Source organism: Pseudorasbora parva, chromosome 10 (assembly GCF_024679245.1).
Source record: "Pseudorasbora parva isolate DD20220531a chromosome 10, ASM2467924v1, whole genome shotgun sequence".
Lineage (NCBI taxonomy): Eukaryota > Metazoa > Chordata > Actinopteri > Cypriniformes > Gobionidae > Pseudorasbora > Pseudorasbora parva.
Genome location: NC_090181.1, coordinates 45,257,186 through 45,279,944, shown reverse-complemented (window position 1 = coordinate 45,279,944; position 22,759 = coordinate 45,257,186). Strand labels below are relative to the sequence as shown.

Here is a 22,759-nt window from a genome sequence, read left to right as displayed (position 1 = left end):
TTTTAAGTGTTAAAGAGTTTTGAATCCCTTGATATTGTAGTGATGTTGTGAACTCACTTCGCTGAATACTGTACATGACAGTTTTAGCACATTCATATTTCAAAAGTAGTCTTTTTTCTTTTCTTTTCTTTTCTTTTTTTAGAATTGTCCAGTTAGATTTGTGCTATTTTACATATTCATAACAAAAAAATGAATAAATGAAATGTGGTGCTGTCTTTAATGTGTCATACAGTCCACGAACAGATAACTTACTCATTTTTTTAAATATACAAATAACGTAAAATAAAAGGTATAACAGCCTCTCTTGCCTTATGCGCAGTTTTTTCTCCTCTGAAACTGCGCTCAGGCAGTTTAGCGTGACTTTGCCTGGAACACTACAAAGTCTTGAGTTGTGGTTTGAAGTCTTAACTTATGAATTCAGAAACCTGCCTGGAACGCAGCATAAAATGTTTAATTTGTTAATGTCTTGCGTGTTTTTTGTGTGTTTTTTTACAATTCAATTTGGGCTAAAAGTGTTGTAACGCAAGCATTACTGAAAATGCACAAAACGTAAAATTTGACTGAAAACTGATTAGTAATGCCTTACACTACTGCGTTACAGCAAAAAGTAATAAGTTACTGTAATACATTATTTTTGTAATGCGTTAATCCAAACACTGCTCATCATGTGTCGGGTCAGAGGTCACTCTTCAGAGGTCACTTGTCATGTTTCAAGTCAGAGGTCACTCGTCATGTGTCGGGTCAGAGGTCACTCTTCTGCCGGTGTCATGACAAATTGTGTCTGCCTGTGAAATCCAAGGGGGTAATCTAGCGCTCGGAAAGCGTTCCACCCATTGGGGCGGCCATTGCTAACCAAGCCATCACCTGCTGTTAGCATCCCATTGACTCCCATTTATTTTTGAGTCACTTTGACAGTGAACAACTTTACATCTGAGGCGTTTAAAGACTCCATTTGTCCATTGTGATTGCGTCATAACCAACGCGACCAACGCGTTGATAAATTACCGTATAGACAGGAGGAAACGCTCAGGAGCAATCTTTTGCAATCCAGTCGGGGGAAGTGGAGACAAAGTCTAATAAAGTCAAGGGAGAAGAATGGGGAGAAGCCGATAGTGAGCCAAAAGCAACGGGAGAAAATATTTAAACAACGTGATTCAGATTTCAGTTTCCACAACTACTAGAAGACCAACAGCTGTCAGACAGGAGGCTCACGTCACATCTACGTCCTCAAGCTCAGTCTGAGCCTGCGCAGTTAACTCAGCCATCAGGAAGTGAGTGCCTCTGATTGGCCTCACTTTCCGCCGTTGAAGTCTATGGGATCGCTCCGTCCATTTCTTTTACTGTCTATGGTGAATTTGTGTCCCCTTAGGACCCCAGAGCGATTCTATTGGCTGAAAGAACTTTTAATGGGTAATCCGTTCAGAGCCTGATTACAAATCTTACAAAATCGCGTTTTGATTTTTGTTGTTTGAATTGTGTTAAAATAGTCTTTAATGTCTTGCAAATCATGTTTCATATACTAGTAGTATATAACTGAAGCTATACATGCTTATATAAGTACTTAAGATATATACAAGCATATCTCATACATAATCTATTTATTTTGTGCACCTGTTCTGTATATTACTGTTTTTTTATTCTTTATTATTTACATCATTACATTACTATGTCATGATTGTGTATTGGTAGTATTACTTAGTTTATCAGTTTAAATAATTTAGAACATGCTTTTGCTCCCATTATAGCAATCAATTACATATTTCAAATAAATGTTGTGTGTGTGTGTGTGTGTGTGTGTGTGTGTGTGTGTGTGTGTGTGTGTGTGTGTGTGTGTGTGTGTGTGTGTGTGTACTTAGTATGGCAATGAATTCATAGTTTATTTTTAAACAATTGCTTGTCCAGAACCATGTATACCAACTTTTTATCAGGCATTTAAAACCGCTACCAGCGGACACGATTTCACAGGCGGACAGGATTTGTCATGACATCGAAACTAAACTCGTGCCAGAGATCACTCGTCAGAGGTCACTCGTTATGCCTCAGGTCAGAGGTCACTCATGATGAGTGTCGGGTTTCATGTGTCGGGTCAGAGGTCCCTTGTCACCCGTTGGGTCAGAGGTCCCTCGTCTTGTGTCGGGTCAGAGGTCACTCGTCATGCATCGGGTCAGAGGTCACTTGTCACGCGTTCGGTCAAAGGGCACTCGTCAGAGGTCACTCGTCATGTGTCAGGTAAGAAGTCACTCATCATGTCTCAGGTCAGAGGTCACTCTTCTGCCGGAACTAAACTCGTGCCAGAGGTCACTCGTCAGAGGTCACTCGTCATGCCTCAGGTCAGACGTCACTCATGATGAGTGTCGGGTCAGAGGTCACTCGTCATGCGTCGGGTCAGAGGTCACTTGTCACGTGTTGGGTCAAAGGGCACTTGTCAGAGGTCACTCGTCATGCCTCAGGTAAAAAGTCACTCATCATGCGTCAGGTCAGAGGTCACTCTTCTGCCGGATCTAAACTCGTGCCAGAGGTCACTCGTCAGTGGTCACTCATCATGCGTCAGGTCAGAGGTCACTCTTCTGCCGGATCTAAACTCGTGCCAGAGGTCACTCGTCAGTGGTCACTCGTCATGCCTCAGGTCAGAGGTCACTCGTCATGTGTCAGGTCAGAGGTCACTTGTCACACGTTGGGTCAGAGATCACTTGTCAGTGGTCCCTCATCATGCCTCAGGTCAGAAGTCACTCGTCATGTGTCGGGTCAGAGGTCACTTGTCACCCGTGGTGTTAGAGGTCACTTGTCAGAGGTCACTCATCATGCGTCAGGTCAGAGGTCACTCTTCTGCCGGAACTAGACTCTTGTACGGCCGTTATCGGAAGCCAGTGATTATCATTTATAAAGGTATAAATATATATTTAGCATCAGAAGGCCTTTATTAACCGAGTGGATCACTGTTAGGATAGAGGGATGAGGCTTCAAAATCTCAGGCTCGATACTCAAATTAAGCTGGGAAGAGCCAGGATAATCTTTAATATAACTCTGACTGTGTTTGGCCGAATGAAGAACGTCATATACAGCTAGGATGGCTTGAGGAGAGTGATTTATGGGGTCATTCTCATCTTTATCTGAACCCTTTAACCTTTGACCTCAGCGGTTCAGAGAGTGTTAGAGAAACTGATGGCCAGAGACAGAGCCGTGTCACTCTCAGTCCTCGTGTGTTGAGTGTGTGGGAATGTGATAAGTGACAGATGAGAAATGGCCTTTATAAACACCGCTGTAATTAGTGTGTGTGTGAAGCTGAACTGAGCCGAGCGTGTCCATAAAAGGCATCAGAGCTGCAGATCTGAACATCAGACACGCATGAGATGGGGAAGTCAATGCATGATTTTAAGCAGTCCGTTTATTAAACAAACCTGCACATCCAGAAAAACTGTTTGCCTAAATGTGTAACAACAAACAAACTCATGCAAATGTGTTGGTGATGCAGAGCTGATTCGTTTGAGAAGGACACACAGATACAGGACTATCACTGCATAACTGAGGACAAATCCTGAATCTGATCACACCTCAGCTCGTGTAGTATTTCCAGCTCGGATTCTTTCTGAGGAATATAAACAAAAGACCGCGAGCATTTCACTCGAGGCCATGACAGCAGCTCGACTGCATTTTCTCATTTCCTCATTTCTCAGTAATTCCACGGTAAACCATTATCTGTTATCTGAGCAGCAGAGTGGGCAGACAAATAAGGCAAACTACCGTCCTCACGTGTCAAGAGGAACCTAAAATTAAACCAGTGAACGAACAGCTGAGCCCTGGAGTGTGTTCACTGGCGTACACACACACACACACACACACACACACATACATAGGCTACACACATGCGCGCGCGTCTTTGTCTGTCCACGCGCGCTGTGTGACAATAACAAGATGACACGATTCACTTATGCCGAATATATCTCTTTATTTCGAACAAGTGACACAAAACGAAATTCATCGCCGCGGAAAGCCTCATCATCTGAGCGAGACATCGAGCCGACAGAGCCGTCAGAGTGAGTCCTTCAGATCCGTGTGTGTGTTTATTCATGTACAGAACAAGCTCAATTGTTCAGTTCATACTATCTGTGTCATCTCAATATGACAGAAGTACGGGTTATCTTCAGCTGTCATTTTAAATCGGTTGTTTTTTGACCGTTTTACATCTCACCATGTTCGGTCTTTTGGAGAGAGCGGGGCTAGTTGTCACATTCGGTCCGGGTCAGTGTTTCTGAATGTGTTGAGTTTTGAAGACCGCTAGCGAGTCATTTTTGCCTCGGGGTAAGTTGTCACAGTGGATCCTGCTATTAAAATCCATATTACGGGCTTTTTGACCGAATTGGAACAGTAAAACGAAGAAATACAATTACTGAAACATAAAAGATACAACTGTGTTGGCAATAATAAATATAAAATTGATATAAAATCAGCTTAAATTATTCCCAGCGTTATATTTGTCGTACTAATACGAATAAAATTAACACTTTTTTTTTATAATGTCCTTGTTATGTAGACTACTTACATAGTAATAACAGTAAAAAAATGCACAACTAACCCTCAAACAAACCATAGTAAGTAGACATGTATTTGATTAATATTACTCACTAATTAAATATATAATTAAACTGTAACAATTGACAGCTTTAAGGAACAGTTCACCCAAAAATGAGTGTAATGTTGATCTGCTGACCCCCAGGGCATCTGAGATGTAGGTGTGTTTGTTTCCTCAGGAGAACACAAATGAAGATTTTTAACTCAATCGTTGCTCGTATAATGCATGTCGAAGGGGTGTGTTTCTATGAGAGTAAAAAACACACAGACATACGAATCCATATTAAACCCTGTGGCTCATGGAGACACGTGTAAAGACACGAAATGACCAGTTTCTGTGAGAAACACAACAGTATTTATGTTATGTTTTATATCACATGAATGATCAATGATCATGCCGGGATTTTGATCTTATTCAGCGGAAGTAATGGAGCTGGGCATACTAGATGAGATTCGTCTAATATGAGGTAAAACATATACTGTTGTGTTTCTGACAGAAACGGATCGTTTCGTGTCTTAAGACATCAATGTACTCACTAAAATATTTCAATTTAAGAGATTTCTAAAAAGCACTGCTAGAGAAAACTAACTTTTTTTGTGACAACTGGCCCCGGTGTGCTTCTCCTGCAGGGTGATCTGTGCGGTGAGAAGAGGAGATGTGCAGCGTGTGTGTGAGCTGGCCTCAGGTGTGTGTGAGCTGGCCTCTGGTGTGTGTGAGCTGGAGGCAGACGATTGGACGCCTCTGCATGAAGCGGCTCACCGCGGACAGACGGCCTGCGTGCGAGCGCTGCTGAAAGGTCAGAGCAATCACAACCATGAAGAGCCACGGGCTGATTCTTTCCTAGGAATTTCCTCAAAACAAACGCATGCACTGGTTGAGCAGGTTGAGGCACTCGAGTATGTTACTGTGTTAGTCATGATTGGTCATCCTGATGTGGTCTTGCGTGTGTGTGTGTGTGTGTGTGTGCAGCTCGAGGCGTGTGTGTGGACAAACGCACGCTTCAGGAGCAGACGGCTCTGATGCTGGCGGTTCAGGGACGGCACCTGGACTGTGTGAGGGTTCTTCTGGAAGCAGGAGCCGACCCGGACATCAGCAATAAGGACAAGGAGACACCGCTTTATAAAGGTGCGTTCATCACTTATTTTCCTCTCTTCCTTTCCTCTCTTCACTTCATTTCCTCACTTCCGTTCCTCTCTTCCCTCCCTCTCTTCCTTTCCTTTCATCCTTTCCTCACCTCCTATCCTCACTTCATTTCCTCACTTCCTTTCCTCTCTTCCTTTCCTTACTTCATTTTCTCACTTCCTTTCTTTGCTTCCTTTCCTCACTTCCGTTCCTCTCTTCCCTCCCTCTCTTCCTTTCATCCTTTCCTCACTTCCTATCCTCACTTAATTTCCTCACTTCCTTTCCTGTCTTCATTTCCTCACTTCCGTTCCTCTCTTGATTTCCTCACTTCCATTCCTCTCTTCCTTTCCTCACTTCCTCTTTTCATTTCCTCACTTCCTTTGCTCTCTTCCATTTCTCTCTTCCCTCCCTCTCTTCTTTTCCTTTCATCCTTTCCTCACTTCCTATCCTCACTTCCTTTCCTCTCTTCATTTCCTCACTTCCGTTCCGCTCTTCCTTTCATCTCTTCCTTTTCTCTTTTTATTTCCTCACTTCCTTTGCTCTCTTCCCTTTCTCTCTTCACTTCCTCTCTTCCTTTCCTCACTTAATTTCCTCTCTTCCTTTCCTAGCTTCCTTTCTTCTCTTACTTGCCTAGCTTCCTTTCTTGTCTTTCCTCACTTCCTTTCCTAGCCTTCTTTCCTCACTTAATTTCCTCTCTTCCTTTCCTAGCTTTCTTTCCTCTCTTCCTTTCATTTCTTTGACTCATCTTCATTTCTTTGCTTCTTTTCCTCTCTTCATTTCTTTGCTTCATTTCCTTTCTTCCTTTCCTCTCTTCCCTTCCTCACTTCCTTTCCGCAGTTCATTTCCTTTCTTCCTTTCCTCTCTTCATGTCCTAGCTTCCTTTATTCTCATATTTTCCTAGCTTCCTTTCTTCTCTTTCCTCACTTTCTTTCCTCACTTAATTTTCTCACTTAATTTCCTCTCTTCCTTTCCTAGCTTCCTTTCCTCTCTTTTCTTCCTCTCTTCCTGTCCTCACTTCCTTTCTTTGCTTCCTTTCCTCACTTCATTTCCTCTCTTCTTTTCATAGCTTCCTTTCTTCTCTTACTTTCCTAGCTTCCTTTCTTTTCTTTCCTCACTTCCTTTCTTTGCTTCCTTTCCTCACTTAATTTCCTCTCTTCCTTTCCTCTCTCCCGTTCCTCATTTCCTTTCCTCTTTTCCATTCCGCACTTCCTTTCCTCACTTCATTTTTTTGCTTCCTTTCCTTACTTCATTTCTTTGCTTCCTTTCCTCTCTTCCTTTCTTTGCTTCCTTTTCTCTCCCCCTTTCCTCGCTTCCTTTCATTTCCTCTCTTCTCACTTCCTCCACTTTCTTCTTTTCCTCACTTCCTTTCCTCTTTTTCCTTTCCTCTCCTTGCTTTCTTTCCTCACTTCCCTTTCTCTTCTTCCTTTCCTTGCTTCCTTTCCAGTCCTCTCTTCTCACTACCTTTCCTTTCTTCTCACTTCCTTTCCTCTCTTCCTTTTTTCTTTTCCTTTACTCTCTTGCTTTCCTTGCTCCCTTTCTATGCTTGATTTCCTTTCCTCTCTTCCTTTCCTCATTTCTTTTTCCCATTTCTTCATCATTTAACATTTAGAAAATTTACAAAAGGTAATATTTCATGTCGAGCGTGGGAGCAGGAGAGTGTCACTGGTGTAAGTGTGTGTGTGTGTGTGTGTGTGTGTGTGTGTCCTTAGCGTGTGAGCAGGAATGTGTGCGTGTGGTGAAGCTGCTGCTGGCGTCTGGAGCAGCAGTGAATCAGCGCTGTCGCCGCGGCTGGACTGCTCTTCATGAAGCCGCCAGGAGGAACAGCATCCAGCTCTGCCAGACGCTCCTGCAGGCAAGAGCGGCCATTGATGCCCGAAACGCCGACGACGTCACGCCCGCCATAGAAGCCGCACGGCTCGGCAGGATCGAAGCGCTGGCGTTCCTGATCCAAAAAGGTACTGAACCTCATGTGTTAGTGAGAACAGCAGGAGGGGTTTGACTGGGGTGTCCTGTGACTGTTCTTAAAAACTTTAGCAGCACAAATTACATGTTTTCTGTAGTGAGATCTGTTCGATATATTATAAATTATTCCTCAACATAAAATTAATAAAATAAGTTTATCCAAAAAAGCATTTGTTTTAATCACTAGCCCTAATCCTAAATCTATAAAATTAATCTGTAAATCCACTTAAAGGAAGTGTATGTAAGATTGTGACCAAAACTGGTACTGCAATCACTGTCAAATGACTGTAGACAACCCCCCTGACTCGAGGTTGCCAGATTGGCTGCAGGATCAGCAGAACATTTGTAGATCTGCAGCTGTGGTGACTAGAGCAGATCTGGCAACCCGATGCCCAAACACTACTGACAGTTGAGGGCTGCAACAACAACTTTTAAATGACAATATCCTGGCCGGACTACTGTTTAGACTTAGACTTTAGACTTTATTTGTCCCCATAGGGCAATTGGTTTTGCAGCAAGATAAACACAGAACAGTTCACAGATGCACAAATACAAGACAAAAACGCATACAAAAAAAAAAAAAAAAAAAATTCCTATGTTACTATTGTCAGTAATATAAGTATTTGAAATTAACATGATTTCTTAATGTCTAGTGACATATCAGTAAGAATACATTTCTTACATACAGTTCCTTTAACTTGATCTTAACAAATCTGATCTGCACAATAGGAGATGAAAGATGAGTATCGCTTTTATTATGCTAATGTTTAAATAGCTAGCGCTTTAGCATTTCTTTGAACCCTTTCCTCTCTGGTGTATTTATTGCAAAAAACAAGTTCAGAACATGAATCTTGAGTATTTTAGCTTTCAAGTGATGCATAGTTTGTGATATAGCATAGATTTGTTGATTGAATAGTTTGTATAAAACAAAAGTAATTAAAAGTAGAGACACGCCCACTTGCGCCAACCTTCCTGTCCACGAACCGGTATGGGTTAACTGCTTAAAATCATACAATATCTTAATCTGGTCAATCTGTTGAATTGATTTTCATTGTGAGATTCTTTGGGGTAAAAATATTACATTTTAATTTTAACAAATTTTTATGACAAAAAACAATATTTATCTGTACATGTAGCTTGATTGCATTTGTCTGTTCTTTTTGTTTTAAGATGTATAATTAAACTCATATTTTTGTTTAATTGGTCTTTGGTTTATCAGTAACCTCAATGATCTAACCCTTACTTAGTTTCAGCTTAATACAAGCTAAATATTTACAATCCTGGTTGGCGTAACCCCCCCCCCCTTTTTAAGTGAGTTCTCTCACTTAAAAAGATGAGAGAGGCCTGTAATTTTCATCATAGGTACACGTCAACTACGAGAGACAGAATGAGAAAAAAAATCCAGAAAATCACATTGTCTGATTTTTAAAGAATTTATTTGCAAATAATGGTGGAAAATAAGCATTTGTCAGCTACAAAAAAGCAAGATTTATGGCTCTGACAGACCTGTACCTTCTTCTTTAAGAGGCTCCTCTGTCCCCCACTCATAACCTGTATCAATGGCACCTGTTGAACTCGTTATCAGTATAAAAGACACCTGTCCACCGACTCAAACACTCAGACTCCAAACTCCACTATGGCCAAGACCAAAGAGCTGTCAAAGGACACCAGAAACAAAATTGTAAACCTGCACCAGGCTGGGAAGACTGAATCTGCAATAGGTAAGCAGCTTGGTGTGAAGAAATCAACTGTGGGAACAATTATTAGAAAATGAAAGACATACAAGACCACTGATAATCTCTGGGGCTCCATGCAAGATCTTACCCTGTGGGGTCAAAATGATCACATGAACGGTGAGGAAAAATCCCAGAACCACATGGGGGGACCTAGTGAATGCTCTGCATAGAGCTAGGGCCAAAGTAACAAAGGCTACCATCAGTAAATGGACTGCATTTAAATGGTAAATGGACTGCATTTATATAGCGCTTTTATCCAAAGCGCTTTACATTTTTGCCTCACATTCACCCATTCATACACCGACGGCGGTGTCAGCCATGTAAGGCGCCATCCAGCTCGTCGGGAGCAGCTGGGGTTAGGTGTCTTGCTCATGGACACTTCGACACTTGGCCAGGTGGAACCGGGGATTGAACCACCAACCTTCTGGTTTGTAGACAACCTACATGAACCACTGAGCCACTGCCGCCCCATCAGTAGCACACTATGCCATCAGGGACTCAAATTCTGCAGTGCCAGACGTGTCCCCCCTGCTTAAGCCAGTATATGTCCGGGCCGTCTGAAGTTTGCTAGAGAGCATTTGGATGATCCAGAAGAGGATTGGGAGAATGTCATATGGTCAGATAAATCCAAAATATAACTTTTTGGTAAAAACTCAACTTGTCGTGTTTGGAGGACAAAGAATGCTAAGTCGCACCATACCTACTGTGAAGCATGAGGGTGAAAACATCATGCTTTGGGACCCGGACGACTGATCCGAGTAAAGGAAAGAATAAATGGGGCCATGCATCATGAGACTGAGTAAACACTTCATTCCATAAGCAAGGGCATTGACGACGAAACATGGCTGGGTCTTTCAGCATGACCATGACCCCAAACACGGAGTGGCTTCGTTAGAAGCATTTCAAGATCCTGGAGTCTCCAGATCTCAACCCCATAGAAAATATTTGGAGGGAGTTGAAAATCGTGTTGCCCAGCGACAGCCCCAAAACATCACTGCTCTAGAGGACATCTGCATGGAGGAATGGGCCAAACAACCAGCAACAGTGCGTAAAAACCTTGTGGCTGTGTTTGACCTCTGTCATTGGCAACAAAGGGTATAACAAAGTATTGAGATGAACTTTTGTTATTGACCAAATACTTAATTTCCACCATAATTTGCAAATAAATTCTTTAGAAATCAGGCAATGTGATTTTCTGGATTTTGTTTTTCTCTGTCTCTCATAGTTGAAGTGTACCTCTGATGAAAATTACAGGCCTCTCTCATCTTTTTAAGTGGGAGAACTTGCACATTCGGTGGCTGACTAAATACTTTCTTGCCCCACTTTATAATAATAATTACTGAGACAGGACAGTGCCTTAACCATCCCCAGAGTAAACGTTACAGCAGCAGATACGAATCACAGAACAGGAACTCATTCATTAGCGTGTGTTTGACGATGTTGAAGGATGGCTTCTGTGTTTTGTGGTGTCAGGTGCGGGCGTGAATCTTCAGACGTGTGATGGAGACACGGCTTTAACGGAAGCCTGCAGACACGGTCACAGGGAAACCGTGAAGCTTCTGCTGGAACATCATGCTGACGCCAACAAAGCCTCCAATGCCAACCTTCTGCCTCTGCACATTGCCAGCCAGCGGGGACACGAAGAGTGAGTCTGACTACAGATCAAACCTTGGTCAAACACAACTGTCTGTGCTCCTGAAGATCTACAGCCGTGTGTGTCCTGCTCGACAGCTGAGACAAACACCACCTGTCATTCAGCTTCGCTTTCAAAACCCTTCCCACGATGTGGTGTTTCCCGCTCAAAAATCACAGGTCTTTTAAAGGACAACTCCGGTGAGAAATGACCCTAGGTGTAATTAACAGATGGTTACCAAGTAGATCATTCTCTGGGATGCATTTTCATGAAAATCGAATGTAAAAAGTTTTATCTCTAAAAACAGATTAGCTTATAATGCAAGTGTATGGGGCATAGAATCAGTAAAATTAAATCGCTAGTTAGCACCACTAACAAGGCTCAAAATAGTCTCGTACTAACACGGCAGCATGATGATGGTCCCTACATGCGAACCGAAGCATTGAGAACGTTGTAAGTGTACAAACAGAAAACTCTTTACATTCGATTTTCAGGAAACGCATCCCAGAGAACGATCTACTCGGTAACCATCTGTTAATTACCCATAGGGGCATTTCTGACCGGAGTTGTCCTTTAAATCTCTTGACTCTTGTAAATACTTCTTGTTTGACGCATTTTTAAATGTTTGGACTAGAAACAAGACAAAAATACTAAGCAAGAAAAGCATTTTTTGCAGTTTGAGCTCAGCCCTTTAAAGGTGCAGTGTGTAATTTTAGGCCCCGTCCACACGAAGCCAGAGCTTTCCCAATCCGGACTTTTTTTTCTCCTTGTTTCAAGAAATATCTACGTACACACAAGAGCAATGAAAACGACTCAAAACGATGTAGTATACATGCCAGGCCAGTGTGTGGCGCTGTAATTCTGCCACAGAAATACACTAAAAACGGAGAAGAAGAGTTGTGGCTAGAAAGGGTAAAGCAGTGGTTGGAGGTGAGGCAAAATCTCACGATAAAAAAACTATAAATACATTTGCTACTTAATAAATGTGTTTTATTAATGCCTACACCTACCCCAACCCAAAACATACCCTTACAATAATGCAGATACGGTAATTAAATGACGTGCGCTCACCCCTCCCTTTTTAAAGCACATAGAGAAGATACGGTGGCCCCCACAGGACAAAGATTTGGTCGGCTGAGACAGCAAAGAGTAGCTAGCGCTCTGTAGAGAAGTTGGTCCCTTTAAAGGTCCACTATGTAATATTTTTGCAGTAAACTATCCAAAAACCACTAGGCCAGTGTTATATATTTTGTTCAGTTGAGTACTTACAATATCCCAAATGTTTCCAACTATTTGTAAATTGTGAGAAAATTGCTATTTTAACTAAGGACCGGGACGTGTCAGCATAGCGTTTGAGCGAGTCGCCTGTCAATCGCGTCATATCTGCGCTACCCTCGGTTTTATTCTGCAGAAGCACTTTTCTCTTAGCAGTGTGAACATGTCACAGCAGCGCCGAGCGAACGCACAGAGTAACGTCAGAACATCATTTTAAACACACTTAAATTTATCTACAGAGCTGCCAACTCTCACGCATTGGCCGTGAGACACACGCATTTGATTGGTTTCACACGCTCACACGCCACACCCCTGATTTCTCACGCTGAAGTGTCAACCCTGTCGGTCAAATGCCTGAAAGATAAGTTAATCTATAGATCTACCTGATGAGCGCCTCGTAATCGATTAGTTATGCTTTCGGTGAGGGGGTTCAAGATAAATGTGCAAATAAATAAGTGTAGCGCGACCAAAAGCTACATTCCGTTTTCAGTTCTGATGAGAACGAGCAATGAGCGAAGCGCGAAAGCATCGCTAGCTAACTATGGTCGCAAGTTCCATCATTAACGTTAACCGAGTCGGTGTTTCCCGAAACATTGTTCCAACAAACGTTTGCAAACTGCATCACAAAGTTGGTTGGAATGACAGCTCTCGACCTGTGATTAGAAGCAGAGTTTCTTGGTTTCATGACATGTGGACTTAAATGTCCATTTTTTAATGAAACAATTCGTAACGAAAATAAATAGTCAAGGAATCCGCACGTGAGCAGCTCATGACTTGAGTCTCAGAGCGGTTCTGTTCGCGCTTCATCACTGCATGTGCTGTGAGTAACCTGAGCATCTTTAGCCTAATCCTGACGCCTGAGTATCTCATTTAAGTTGCATACATTTTGTTCTTACACTGATGTTAAATTTGTAGCCATTTTGCACTTTGACAGCCAGTTTGAGATATAGGCTATATTTCAGAACTTTGTGCAATAATTCTGACAGTTTGTCCCATTGAAATGACTGGGAAAAAGTGTCCCAATAAGCCCAAATTCACCCAATACTCTTTGAAATCATAATTACATTGCATTATGTTGCTTGGAACCCCAAATATTACAACATTCTTCATTAACAGTTATTCGTAACAATCTCATTGTTAAAAAAAGAAGAAGAATGAAGTAGTTTCAATAAAGCTAGCTACTTTTTTGATAGTAGTGTAGCTACTTTTTCATAAGGTAGCTTGAATGTAACCCAGCAAAAAAAGAGCCGCACAATAGACAGGACAGACAGATTTTTTCCTTTTTCTTCCTTGTGAAAGTATGCTGTAGGTTGATGATGTATAATCAATTTGTTCTATTTAGAGAAAATCATGGCTCTAGTCAGGGGGCGTAACTTCAGTGCAACCCTACCCACATCAGGGTACTGGCGACAGAGTGACTCCACATGATATTGTGACACTCACATTTCTAATGAAATGCACTGGTTTCAGATTGGAAAATCACACGGCATTCGCACTCAACCGCCACGCTTAGGATACTGACCCCCTTTCATCAGAGCATGTGAGCGAAGCAGACTGGTGTGACGCTGCGCTAGATATTCCGTTGTATGCCAATGCGCTCCACTCACACTTCCCTCTAAAATGTGAATTGTTTGATTTAAAAGTAGCAATTTCAAGCTTTCTTTAGACGTATGTTTCATGTTTATGTACATTTTACAAAAGCACAAAGTTTTGTTGTTATTGTAAGTTTATTATAAATTATGTCTCACATTTATCTGTATGACCAAAAATGATATCCGCTATCATGATTAGTGAGGGAAAAAAAACATCACCAGCAGCCATATCACCCTGTAGCCCAAGACTGGTTTCCCACTGAAGCTAAGCAGGGCTGAGCCTGGTCAGTACCTGGATGGGAGACCAACTGGGAAAACCAGGAGCTGCTGGTAGAGGTGTTAGTGAGGCCAGCAGGGGGCGCTCACCCTGTGGTCTGTGTGGGTCCTAACGCCCCAGTATAGTGATGGGGACACTATACTGACAAAGAGCACCGTCACCGGATGAGACGTTAAACCGAGGTCCTGACTCTCTGTGGTCATTAAAAATCCCAGGATGTCTTTCGGGAAAAGAGTAGGGGTGTAACCCCGGCATCCTGGCCAAATTTGCCCATTGGCCCCTCTGTCCATCATGGCCTCTTAATCATCCCCCTCTCCTGATTGGCTTAATCACTCGGTCTCCTCTCCACCAATCAGCTGGTGTGTGGTGAGCGTTCTGGCGCAATATGGCTGCCGTCGCATCATCCAGGTGGTGCTGCACATTGGTGGTGGTTGAGGAGATTCCCCCTTCTATGTAAAGCGCTTTGAGTGCCTTGAAAAGCGCTATATAAATCGAACGCATTATTATTATTATTATTATTATTATTATTATGATTATTATCAGAACTCGCCGGCGCGATTGACGAGCGTAACGAAACCTCTTGCCTGTTTCCGGGGCCTTCCAGTAAAGCTGAAACTATAGGCTAAGTCTGTCCGTTTTAATACATTTCTTGAATACATGTTTTAATTAGGCCTATAGATAGTTATTATATGTGTGCCTTTAAAGCAATAGGCTATGCTATATTTTATAAAGTGTAATAGATGTAACTTGTCTGGAATGCTAAATTGCAGAGCTGGTGCAAACGTATCCATATTGATATGATCAGATCAGACCGTTTTCTCTTTAAAATGTCGTATTTGTTGTTGTTTTTTTATTGTTGTTTTTTTTTATAATAATTGCACAGCACATATTCACATATAGGTGATCCGGGATGTTCATTAACCGTATAACGCTGTGAAGGTAGGCAGTTTTTTTTAACCCCAAAGCAAAGTATGATCAAGAATACGAGCGTGTGTGTTGGAGAGAGATGCACGCAAAAATAACTATACCAAACTAAGCTACTGATTTTAGTTGGTCTAAATCATGGGCGGCCAACTAAAATGGTCTAAATCAATTCCATTTGTAGCCTTCAGTAAATTAAATAGCTCCGTTTTTTTCTGCCTGTATTGGGCATAAGATTAGTAGCCTAGTGAATGTGTGCATATTGTGAATTAATTGAATAAACGTAGTTACCTTTCCCAGTAGCCTTCAATAAATTAACGTGTCTATGAAAATGATTCATAAAACATAAATATCAGTTAACCAGATTTACTTTCATCACTGACGAAAATTGTCCCTGACATGGTTTTTAAGCTATTGTTATCAACATTTTTTGGTCTTCAGAACATAATAAAATGCACATATGTAGATCATAGAAATCAAAATTTTCTCGGGGGTGCATGCCCCCGAACCCCACTAACTACCTCACATGTGAAATCTCAGTGATTATAAAACCGTGCCTTTATTATGATTAAGGGATGTAGGTCCTACACAGAATAAGGCCTTAATATTTGATTTATAAGTAACAATAAACAGCCAATATCCTAATATAGAATTGGACCCTAAACTAAAGTGTTATCATTTTTGTCATACCCTCACTGGGCCCGTCATTACTAAGTTACGCCACTGTCTCTATAGTGCTTTAAAATTGTGTGTGTCTATAGGACGTATAAAAAAACGTCATATGCAATGCGTAAACAATATTTCAGTATAATAATAACAGTATAATAATACGTCATATGCGTGCAAAAAACAAACAAACAATAGTAGGCTACCCCATTCAAATGCTGATGCATAAATAGAGAGAGCTATTATTATTATTTATTTTTGCAATTTTTGCTTTGTACGGCAACCTTTTGGTTGGCCCCACCAAATCTCACTCTAAGTTTTTTTGAAAAGTTGGCAGCTCTGTATCTAATATGATAAACAGAGCTGCTTTACCTTATACCAGTGTTTCTCAAACTTTTTCAGCCCAAGGCTTTATCCACTACTTTATCTTCCAATTTTTTCTGAGGACCACCTACAGAATCCCACTCTAACACGCCCCCAAAAACCAACAAAATAGGAAGGATAAGCTAAATTTAAGTTTAATATGCAACTGTTTCAAGTCAAAAACTAATCATTCAAACACAAATGCAATGATATGATCAGAAATTATTATATAAATCTTTATTTAATTTGATTGCAGCTTAATATGAACAACAAACTGCACATGTGAAAAAAAAACTGCAATTAAACATACTGTTTCAGCTTAGGTCTGTTACTGCCTTATACTCATGACCGGAAAAGCGGAAATAGTGCGGGCGCCCGGTGACTGTGTCCCGTCCCGTCATAATAAAAGTCCCGGTGCTCGTGAGCCGTGTGTTTGTATAACAATCGCTCCAGCGGCCGTGCTCAGCTCCTCAACACTCGGTCCATCTCTGCTTCTCTACAGTAACGTTAATAACCGCATCCATGAACGTGATTTCTGCCCGAGTCCTATTTTCCACCGGCTGTGAGGTGAAGACCACATGTCCCAAGATACTGCGCTCACACTTGGCGTCATCAAACTACGCCTTTGTTTTGAATAGGCGCCCTCCAGTGGACGGAAAGCTGCATAGTGCACCTTTAATGCTACCGTAGAAACATCGTGGCACAAAATGGCGACTTCCCTCTAAGGGGACCCACTGTGTGTAGATAGAAACGACTCATTCTAAGGTAATAAAAACATAACGGTTTATTATTAATATGTAAATAATATTTCAGTTAATAGATCCTCATAAATATCACACACTACACCTTTAGGACAAGTCATTTCACTCAGTGGCCATCTTTGAAATTCCTCTGGTCATGCAAGTGACAACTTTCTCATAAATTTTGTTTCTAAATACTCAAATCATGACAAAAAAAAAAAATTCAGCCTCGACAAAGCTAATTCGCACGCACAATCATAATCATGTGTCTCCGAACATTGACGGTGCGTCCCAATTCACATACTATCTGTCCTAACTACAAGTATTGTTCAAAATAATAGCAGTACAATGTGACTAACCAGAATAATCAAGGTTTTTAGTATATTTTTTATTGCTACGTGGCAAACAAGTTACCAGTAGGTTCAGTAGATTCTCAGAAAACAAACAAGACCCAGCATTCATGATATGCACGCTCTTAAGGCTGTGCAATTGGGCAATTAGTTGAAAGGGGTGTGTTCAAAAAAATAGCAGTGTCTACCTTTGACTATACAAACTCAAAACTATTTTGTACAAACATTTTTTTTTCTGGGATTTAGCAATCCTGTGAATCACTAAACTAATATTTAGTTGTATGAGCACAGTTTTTTAAAACTGCTTGACATCTGTGTGGCATGGAGTCAACCAACTTGTGGCACCTCTCAGCTGTTATTCCACTCCATGATTCTTTAACAACATTCCACAATTCATTCACATTTCTTGGTTTTGCTTCAGAAACAGCATTTTTGATATCACCCCACAAGTTCTCAATTGGATTAAGGTCTGGAGATTGGGCTGGCCACTCCATAACATTAATTTTGTTGGTTTGGAACCAAGACTTTGCCCGTTTACTAGTGTGTTTTGGGTCATTGTCTTGTTGAAACAACCGTTTCAAGGGCATGTCCTCTTCAGCATAGGGCAACATGACCTCTTCAAGTATTTTAACATATGCAAACTGATCCATGATCCCTGGTATGCGATAAATAGGCCCAACACCATAGTAGGAGAAACATGCCCATATCATGATGCTTGCACCTCCATGCTTCACTGTCTTCACTGTGTACTGTGGCTTGAATTCAGAGTTTGGGGGTCGTCTCACAAACTGCCCGTGGCCCTTGGACCCAAAAAGAACAATTTTACTCTCATCAGTCCACAAAATGTTCCTCCATTTCTCTTTAGGCCAGTTGATGTGTTCTTTGACAAATTGTAACCTCTTCTGCACATGCCTTTTTTTTAACAGAGGGACTTTGCGGGGGATTCTTGAAAATAGATTAGCTTCACACAGACGTCTTCTAACTGTCACAGTACTTACAGGTAACTCCAGACTGTCTTTGATCATCCTGGAGGTGATCATTGGCTGAGCCTTTGCCATTCTGGTTATTCTTCTATCCATTTTGATGGTTGTCTTCCGTTTTTCTTCCACGTCTCTCTGGTTTTGCTCTCCATTTTAAGGCATTGGAGATCATTTTAGCTGAACAGCCTATCATTTTTTGCACCTCTTTATAGGTTTTCCCCTCTCTAATCAACCTTTTAATCAAAGTACGCTGTTCTTCTGAACAATGTCTTGAACGACCCATTTTCCTCAGCTTTCAAATGCATGTTCAACAAGTGTTGGCTTCATCCTTAAATAGGGGCCACCTGATTCACACCTGTTTCTTCACAAAATTGATGACCTCAGTGATTGAATGCCACACTGCTATTTTTTTGAACACACCCCTTTCAACTAATTCAACTAATTGCCCAATTGCACAGCCTTAAGAGCGTGCATATCATGAATGCTGGGTCTCGTTTGTTTTCTGAGAATCTACTGAACCTACTGGTAACTTGTTTGCCACGTAGCAATAAAAAAATATACGAAAAACCTTGATTATTCTGGTTAGTCACATTGTACTGCTATTATTTTGAACAATACTGTACGTCAAAACTAGGATTAGTGCGTCCCAAATCGTAGTGTTGAAGTGTGTATTCCACAGATCCCCAGACAGATTTCCAGTCAATTGATCTTTCACATTTTGTTATTTTACAGCCTTATTCCAAAATGTCCTCAAATCTAAAAACAATGTCCGTGTTTGTTTTCAATCCACATGCGCGACTGCACAGCCTCCCTCAGACTATAAATGATGCTCGCGCGCACCGGATCACACATCAGCAGCGTCACTGCGCAGTCGCGGATGAGGATTGAAAACAAACACGAAAGAGAAGACAATGCTGAATAAAGTCGTAGTGACCAAAATGTATTTTGGATGCTTCAAGAGATTCTAACTAACACACAGATGTCACATCTGGACTACTCTGATGATGTTTTTATTCCCTTTCTGGTCCTTCTGGAAAGGGACAGTATACCGTGCATACGTTTTCAATGGAGAGACAGAAAGCTCTCAAACTAAATACAAAATATCTTGAACTGTGTTCCAAAGATGAACGGAGGTATTACGGGTGTGGAACGACATTAAGTAAGTCATTAATGGCATAAATTTCACTTTTGGGTGAACTAACCCTTTAACTAGCATTTAACGATGAGCCGAACACAAGAAGTTTAATAGTGTCTTGACTGAGAGGATCTGGTTTGTTGGATTAAGCGTGTCTCGTGTGTTTTCTCCAGGATCGTGTCCCTGTTGCTGCCGGTCAGCAGCCGAGCGCAGTTACGGCGGAGCGGCATCTCTCCGCTCCATCTGGCTGCGGAGCACAACCGCCTGAACGTGCTGAGACTGCTGATCCGGTCCGGCTGTGACGTCAACAGCAGACTCTCGGCCGCACGCTCAGCCGCGTTTCAGGACGGGCACGCCTCTGCTCTGTTCTGCGCCGTCGCTGCCGGACACACGCGGGCCGTCGCGGTTCTGCTGGAGGCCGGTGCGGACCCTAATATCGACCCGCTGAGTCCGCTTCTGCTGGCGGCGCATCAGGGCTGTGTGGAGAGCGTGGATCTGCTGCTGGAGCACGGGGCCCGTTTGGACACTTCTCCGCCGGGCCTAAAAGCCTCCTTCCCTGCGGTGCTGATGTACACACACCAGCTGGACGTCCTGCGCTGTCTGCTGGAGCACGGCTGCGACGCTCAGGCCTGCTTCACACGCCACACACACCACAGCCGCTCTGAGCCGGAGATACAGGTACGCATACAGGAACGGTTATAGGACACAATAGCCACGTTTGAAGCGGCAGCACAGCTTGAATCTTCCGTCGAAGAAAGTCAAAACCCGCCGCGGTCATAGATATATATATATATATATATATATATATATATATATATATATATATATATATATATATATATATATATATATATATATATATATATATAGATGCCTCATTAGTGCATGCACGGATCGGTCGAATGACGCATCTATGTACTCATTTTTATGATCGCGCCGGGTTTTAACCTTCTTCGACGGAAGTACTGAAGGATGGGAACACAAGATAAAATTTGTCTGCTATGTTGTGTTTCTCGTTTCGTGTCTTAAGACATCAATGTGTCTCCACGAGCCGCAGGGATTAGTATGTCTGTGTGTTTTTTACTCATAGAAACACACCCCATTGACATGCATTATACGAGCAACGGCTGAGTTAAAAATCTCCATTTGTGTTCGACTGAAGAAACAAACTCACCTACATCTCAGATGCCCTGGGGGTCAGCAGATAAACATCACACTCATTTTTGGGTGAACTATCCCTTTAAGATGTGTTTTTCTTTCTACCGGTTTTTCCCCCCCATATTTTTACTTTTAATTTTAGTATAACATAATGCCATGCTTATTTTTACTGTTTCATTTAAAAAAGAAATGAAACCAATTTGAGTTTGACATTTGAGGCTGAAAGGGTTAGTTCACCCAAAAATAAAATTCTGTCATGAGTTAAATGATGAAAACACCCCCGAGACACAATTACTGTCCGATACGGCTTAACAGGACTTTATTGTAAAGTGTTTCCAGTGGATCTAACATTAGCTTGTTCTTTATTTCCATACTTACAAAACCAAACAGTCCTGCTAATATATTATTCCATCCATATTTTTATCAAACCAATGTATAGTTGACATGTGAGGCTTAATGCTGTAGGAAAGCAATGAAGGTTTTTCAGGAAGAGTGTTTCCAGATTATTTTCATATAAAAATATAGCATGCAGTCGCTTCAAACGTGGCCTTGATGTGAGTGTGTGTGTGTGTGTGCGTGCGTGTGTGTGTTCTCCATCAGTTCTGCGCCTGGATCTCGTCGTCCTGCTGGAGTCGTTCCGCCGCTGCTGTCGTCGATCTGCTCCTGGACGGCGTGGGAAACGTCCGGCTGTGCAGCAGAATTACGGATCTCCTTCAGGACGCTCCCGAGTGGCCGAGCATCAGGGACAAAACATGTGAGTCGCTGCATGTTTACCAGTAAAACTACACACACACACACACACACACACACACACACACACACACACACACACACACACACACACACACACACACACACACACATCACAGGAAACATTCTACATTTTTACATTTTCAAAAAAACATAATTTATTATGTTTATGACTCCATTTACATTGTGAGGACCGCTGGCTGGTGATCTCAGGTTTATATTAATTTGAGGAGACATTTGACACACACACACACACACACACACACACACACACACACACACACACACACACACACACACACACACACACACACACACACACACGTCTTGTTTCTAGTCCAAACATCAAAAAATTCTTACATTAAGAAACATTTACTAGAAAAGTAAAAATGATTGCTTAAAATAAGTTAATAAGTTAAAATAAATAATCTGTCAATGGGGTAAAATAAATAATGTTGGTTTAAGATTATTTTGCTTATTTCCAAAACAAGACAATTACTTTTGCTTGTCTAGTAAATACTTCTTGTTTTGAGAATTTTTAGATGTTTGGACTCGAAACAAGACAAAAACACTGAGTAAGAAGAGCCTTTTTTGCAGTGTGCAGGATGTTGGGCGTTTGTGAGTGAATCTGTGTCTCTGCAGCGTCTCCTCGGCCCCTGATGCACCTGTGCCGGCTGAAGGTGCGAGAGCAGCTCGGGACCCGAAGACTGAGGTGTGTGGACTCGCTGCCTCTGCCGGGGCCCATGCGCCGCTACCTGAGCTCCAGAACCGGCTCCGACCCAACACATGAGCTCCAGAACCGGCTCTAGACCCAACACATGAGCTCCAGAACCGGCTCTAGACCCAACACATGAGCTCCAGAACTGGCTCCGACCCAACACATGAGCTCCAGAACCGGCTCTAGACCCAACACATGAGCTCCAGAACCGGCTCCGACCCAACACATGAGCTCCAGAACCAGCTCCGACCCAGCACATGAGCTCCAGAACCGGCTCTAGACCCAGCACATGAGCTCCAGAACCAGCTCTAGACGCAACACATGAGCTCCAGAACCGGCTCTAGACCCAGCACATGAGCTCCAGAACCAGCTCTAGACGCAACACATGAGCTCCAGAACCGGCTCCGACCCAACACATGAGCTCCAGAACCAGCTCCGACCCAGCACATGAGCTCCAGAACCGGCTCTAGACCCAGCACATGAGCTCCAGAACCAGCTCTAGAAGCAACACATGAGCTCCAGAACCGGCTCTAGACGCAACACATGAGCTCCAGAACCGGCTCTAGACCCAACACATGAGCTCCAGAATCGGCTCTGACCCAACACAAGCTCCAGAACCGGCTCTAGACCCAACACATGAGTTCCAGAACCGGCTCTGACCCAACACATAAGCTCTAGAACCGGCTCTAGCCCCAACGCATTATCTCCAGAATCAGCTCTAGACCCAACACATGAGTTCCAGAACCGGCTCTAGCCCCAACGCATGATCTCCAGAACCGGCTCTAGACCCAACACATGATCTCCAGAACCG

General features: G+C 42.4%; 1 protein-coding gene and 1 pseudogene across 2 annotated transcripts; both read left to right on the top strand.

The window, feature by feature from the left end:
- The first annotated feature begins 3,841 nt into the window (after positions 1-3,841).
- asb2b (ankyrin repeat and SOCS box containing 2b) lies at positions 3,842-22,432 on the top strand. Of its 2 annotated transcripts, none has more exons than XM_067456252.1 (8): positions 3,842-4,034; positions 5,200-5,366; positions 5,540-5,695; positions 7,402-7,647; positions 10,864-11,035; positions 19,496-20,000; positions 21,081-21,234; positions 21,873-22,432. In XM_067456252.1, exons 1-8 carry the CDS (start codon positions 3,913-3,915, stop codon positions 22,037-22,039), a joined length of 1,689 nt encoding a protein of 562 aa, XP_067312353.1. In that variant the 5' UTR covers positions 3,842-3,912; the 3' UTR covers positions 22,040-22,432. The 2 variants fall into 2 exon arrangements, with proteins under 2 accessions (XP_067312353.1, XP_067312354.1); XM_067456253.1 differs by having other exon boundaries at positions 21,828-21,960.
- LOC137091703 (5S ribosomal RNA) lies at positions 14,108-14,223 on the top strand (annotated as a pseudogene).
- Positions 22,433-22,759: the final 327 nt, after the last annotated feature.

Bases quoted from the DNA above. Each gene is read 5' to 3' on its own strand.
- asb2b (XM_067456252.1), top strand. From the start codon at position 3,913: ATGACACGATTCACTTATGCCGAATATATCTCTTTATTTCGAACAAGT. The intron at 7,648-10,863 runs GTACTGAACCTC...TTGTGGTGTCAG, and splicing joins GGCGTTCCTGATCCAAAAAG to GTGCGGGCGTGAATCTTCAG. The intron at 20,001-21,080 runs GTACGCATACAG...GTTCTCCATCAG, and splicing joins GCTCTGAGCCGGAGATACAG to TTCTGCGCCTGGATCTCGTC.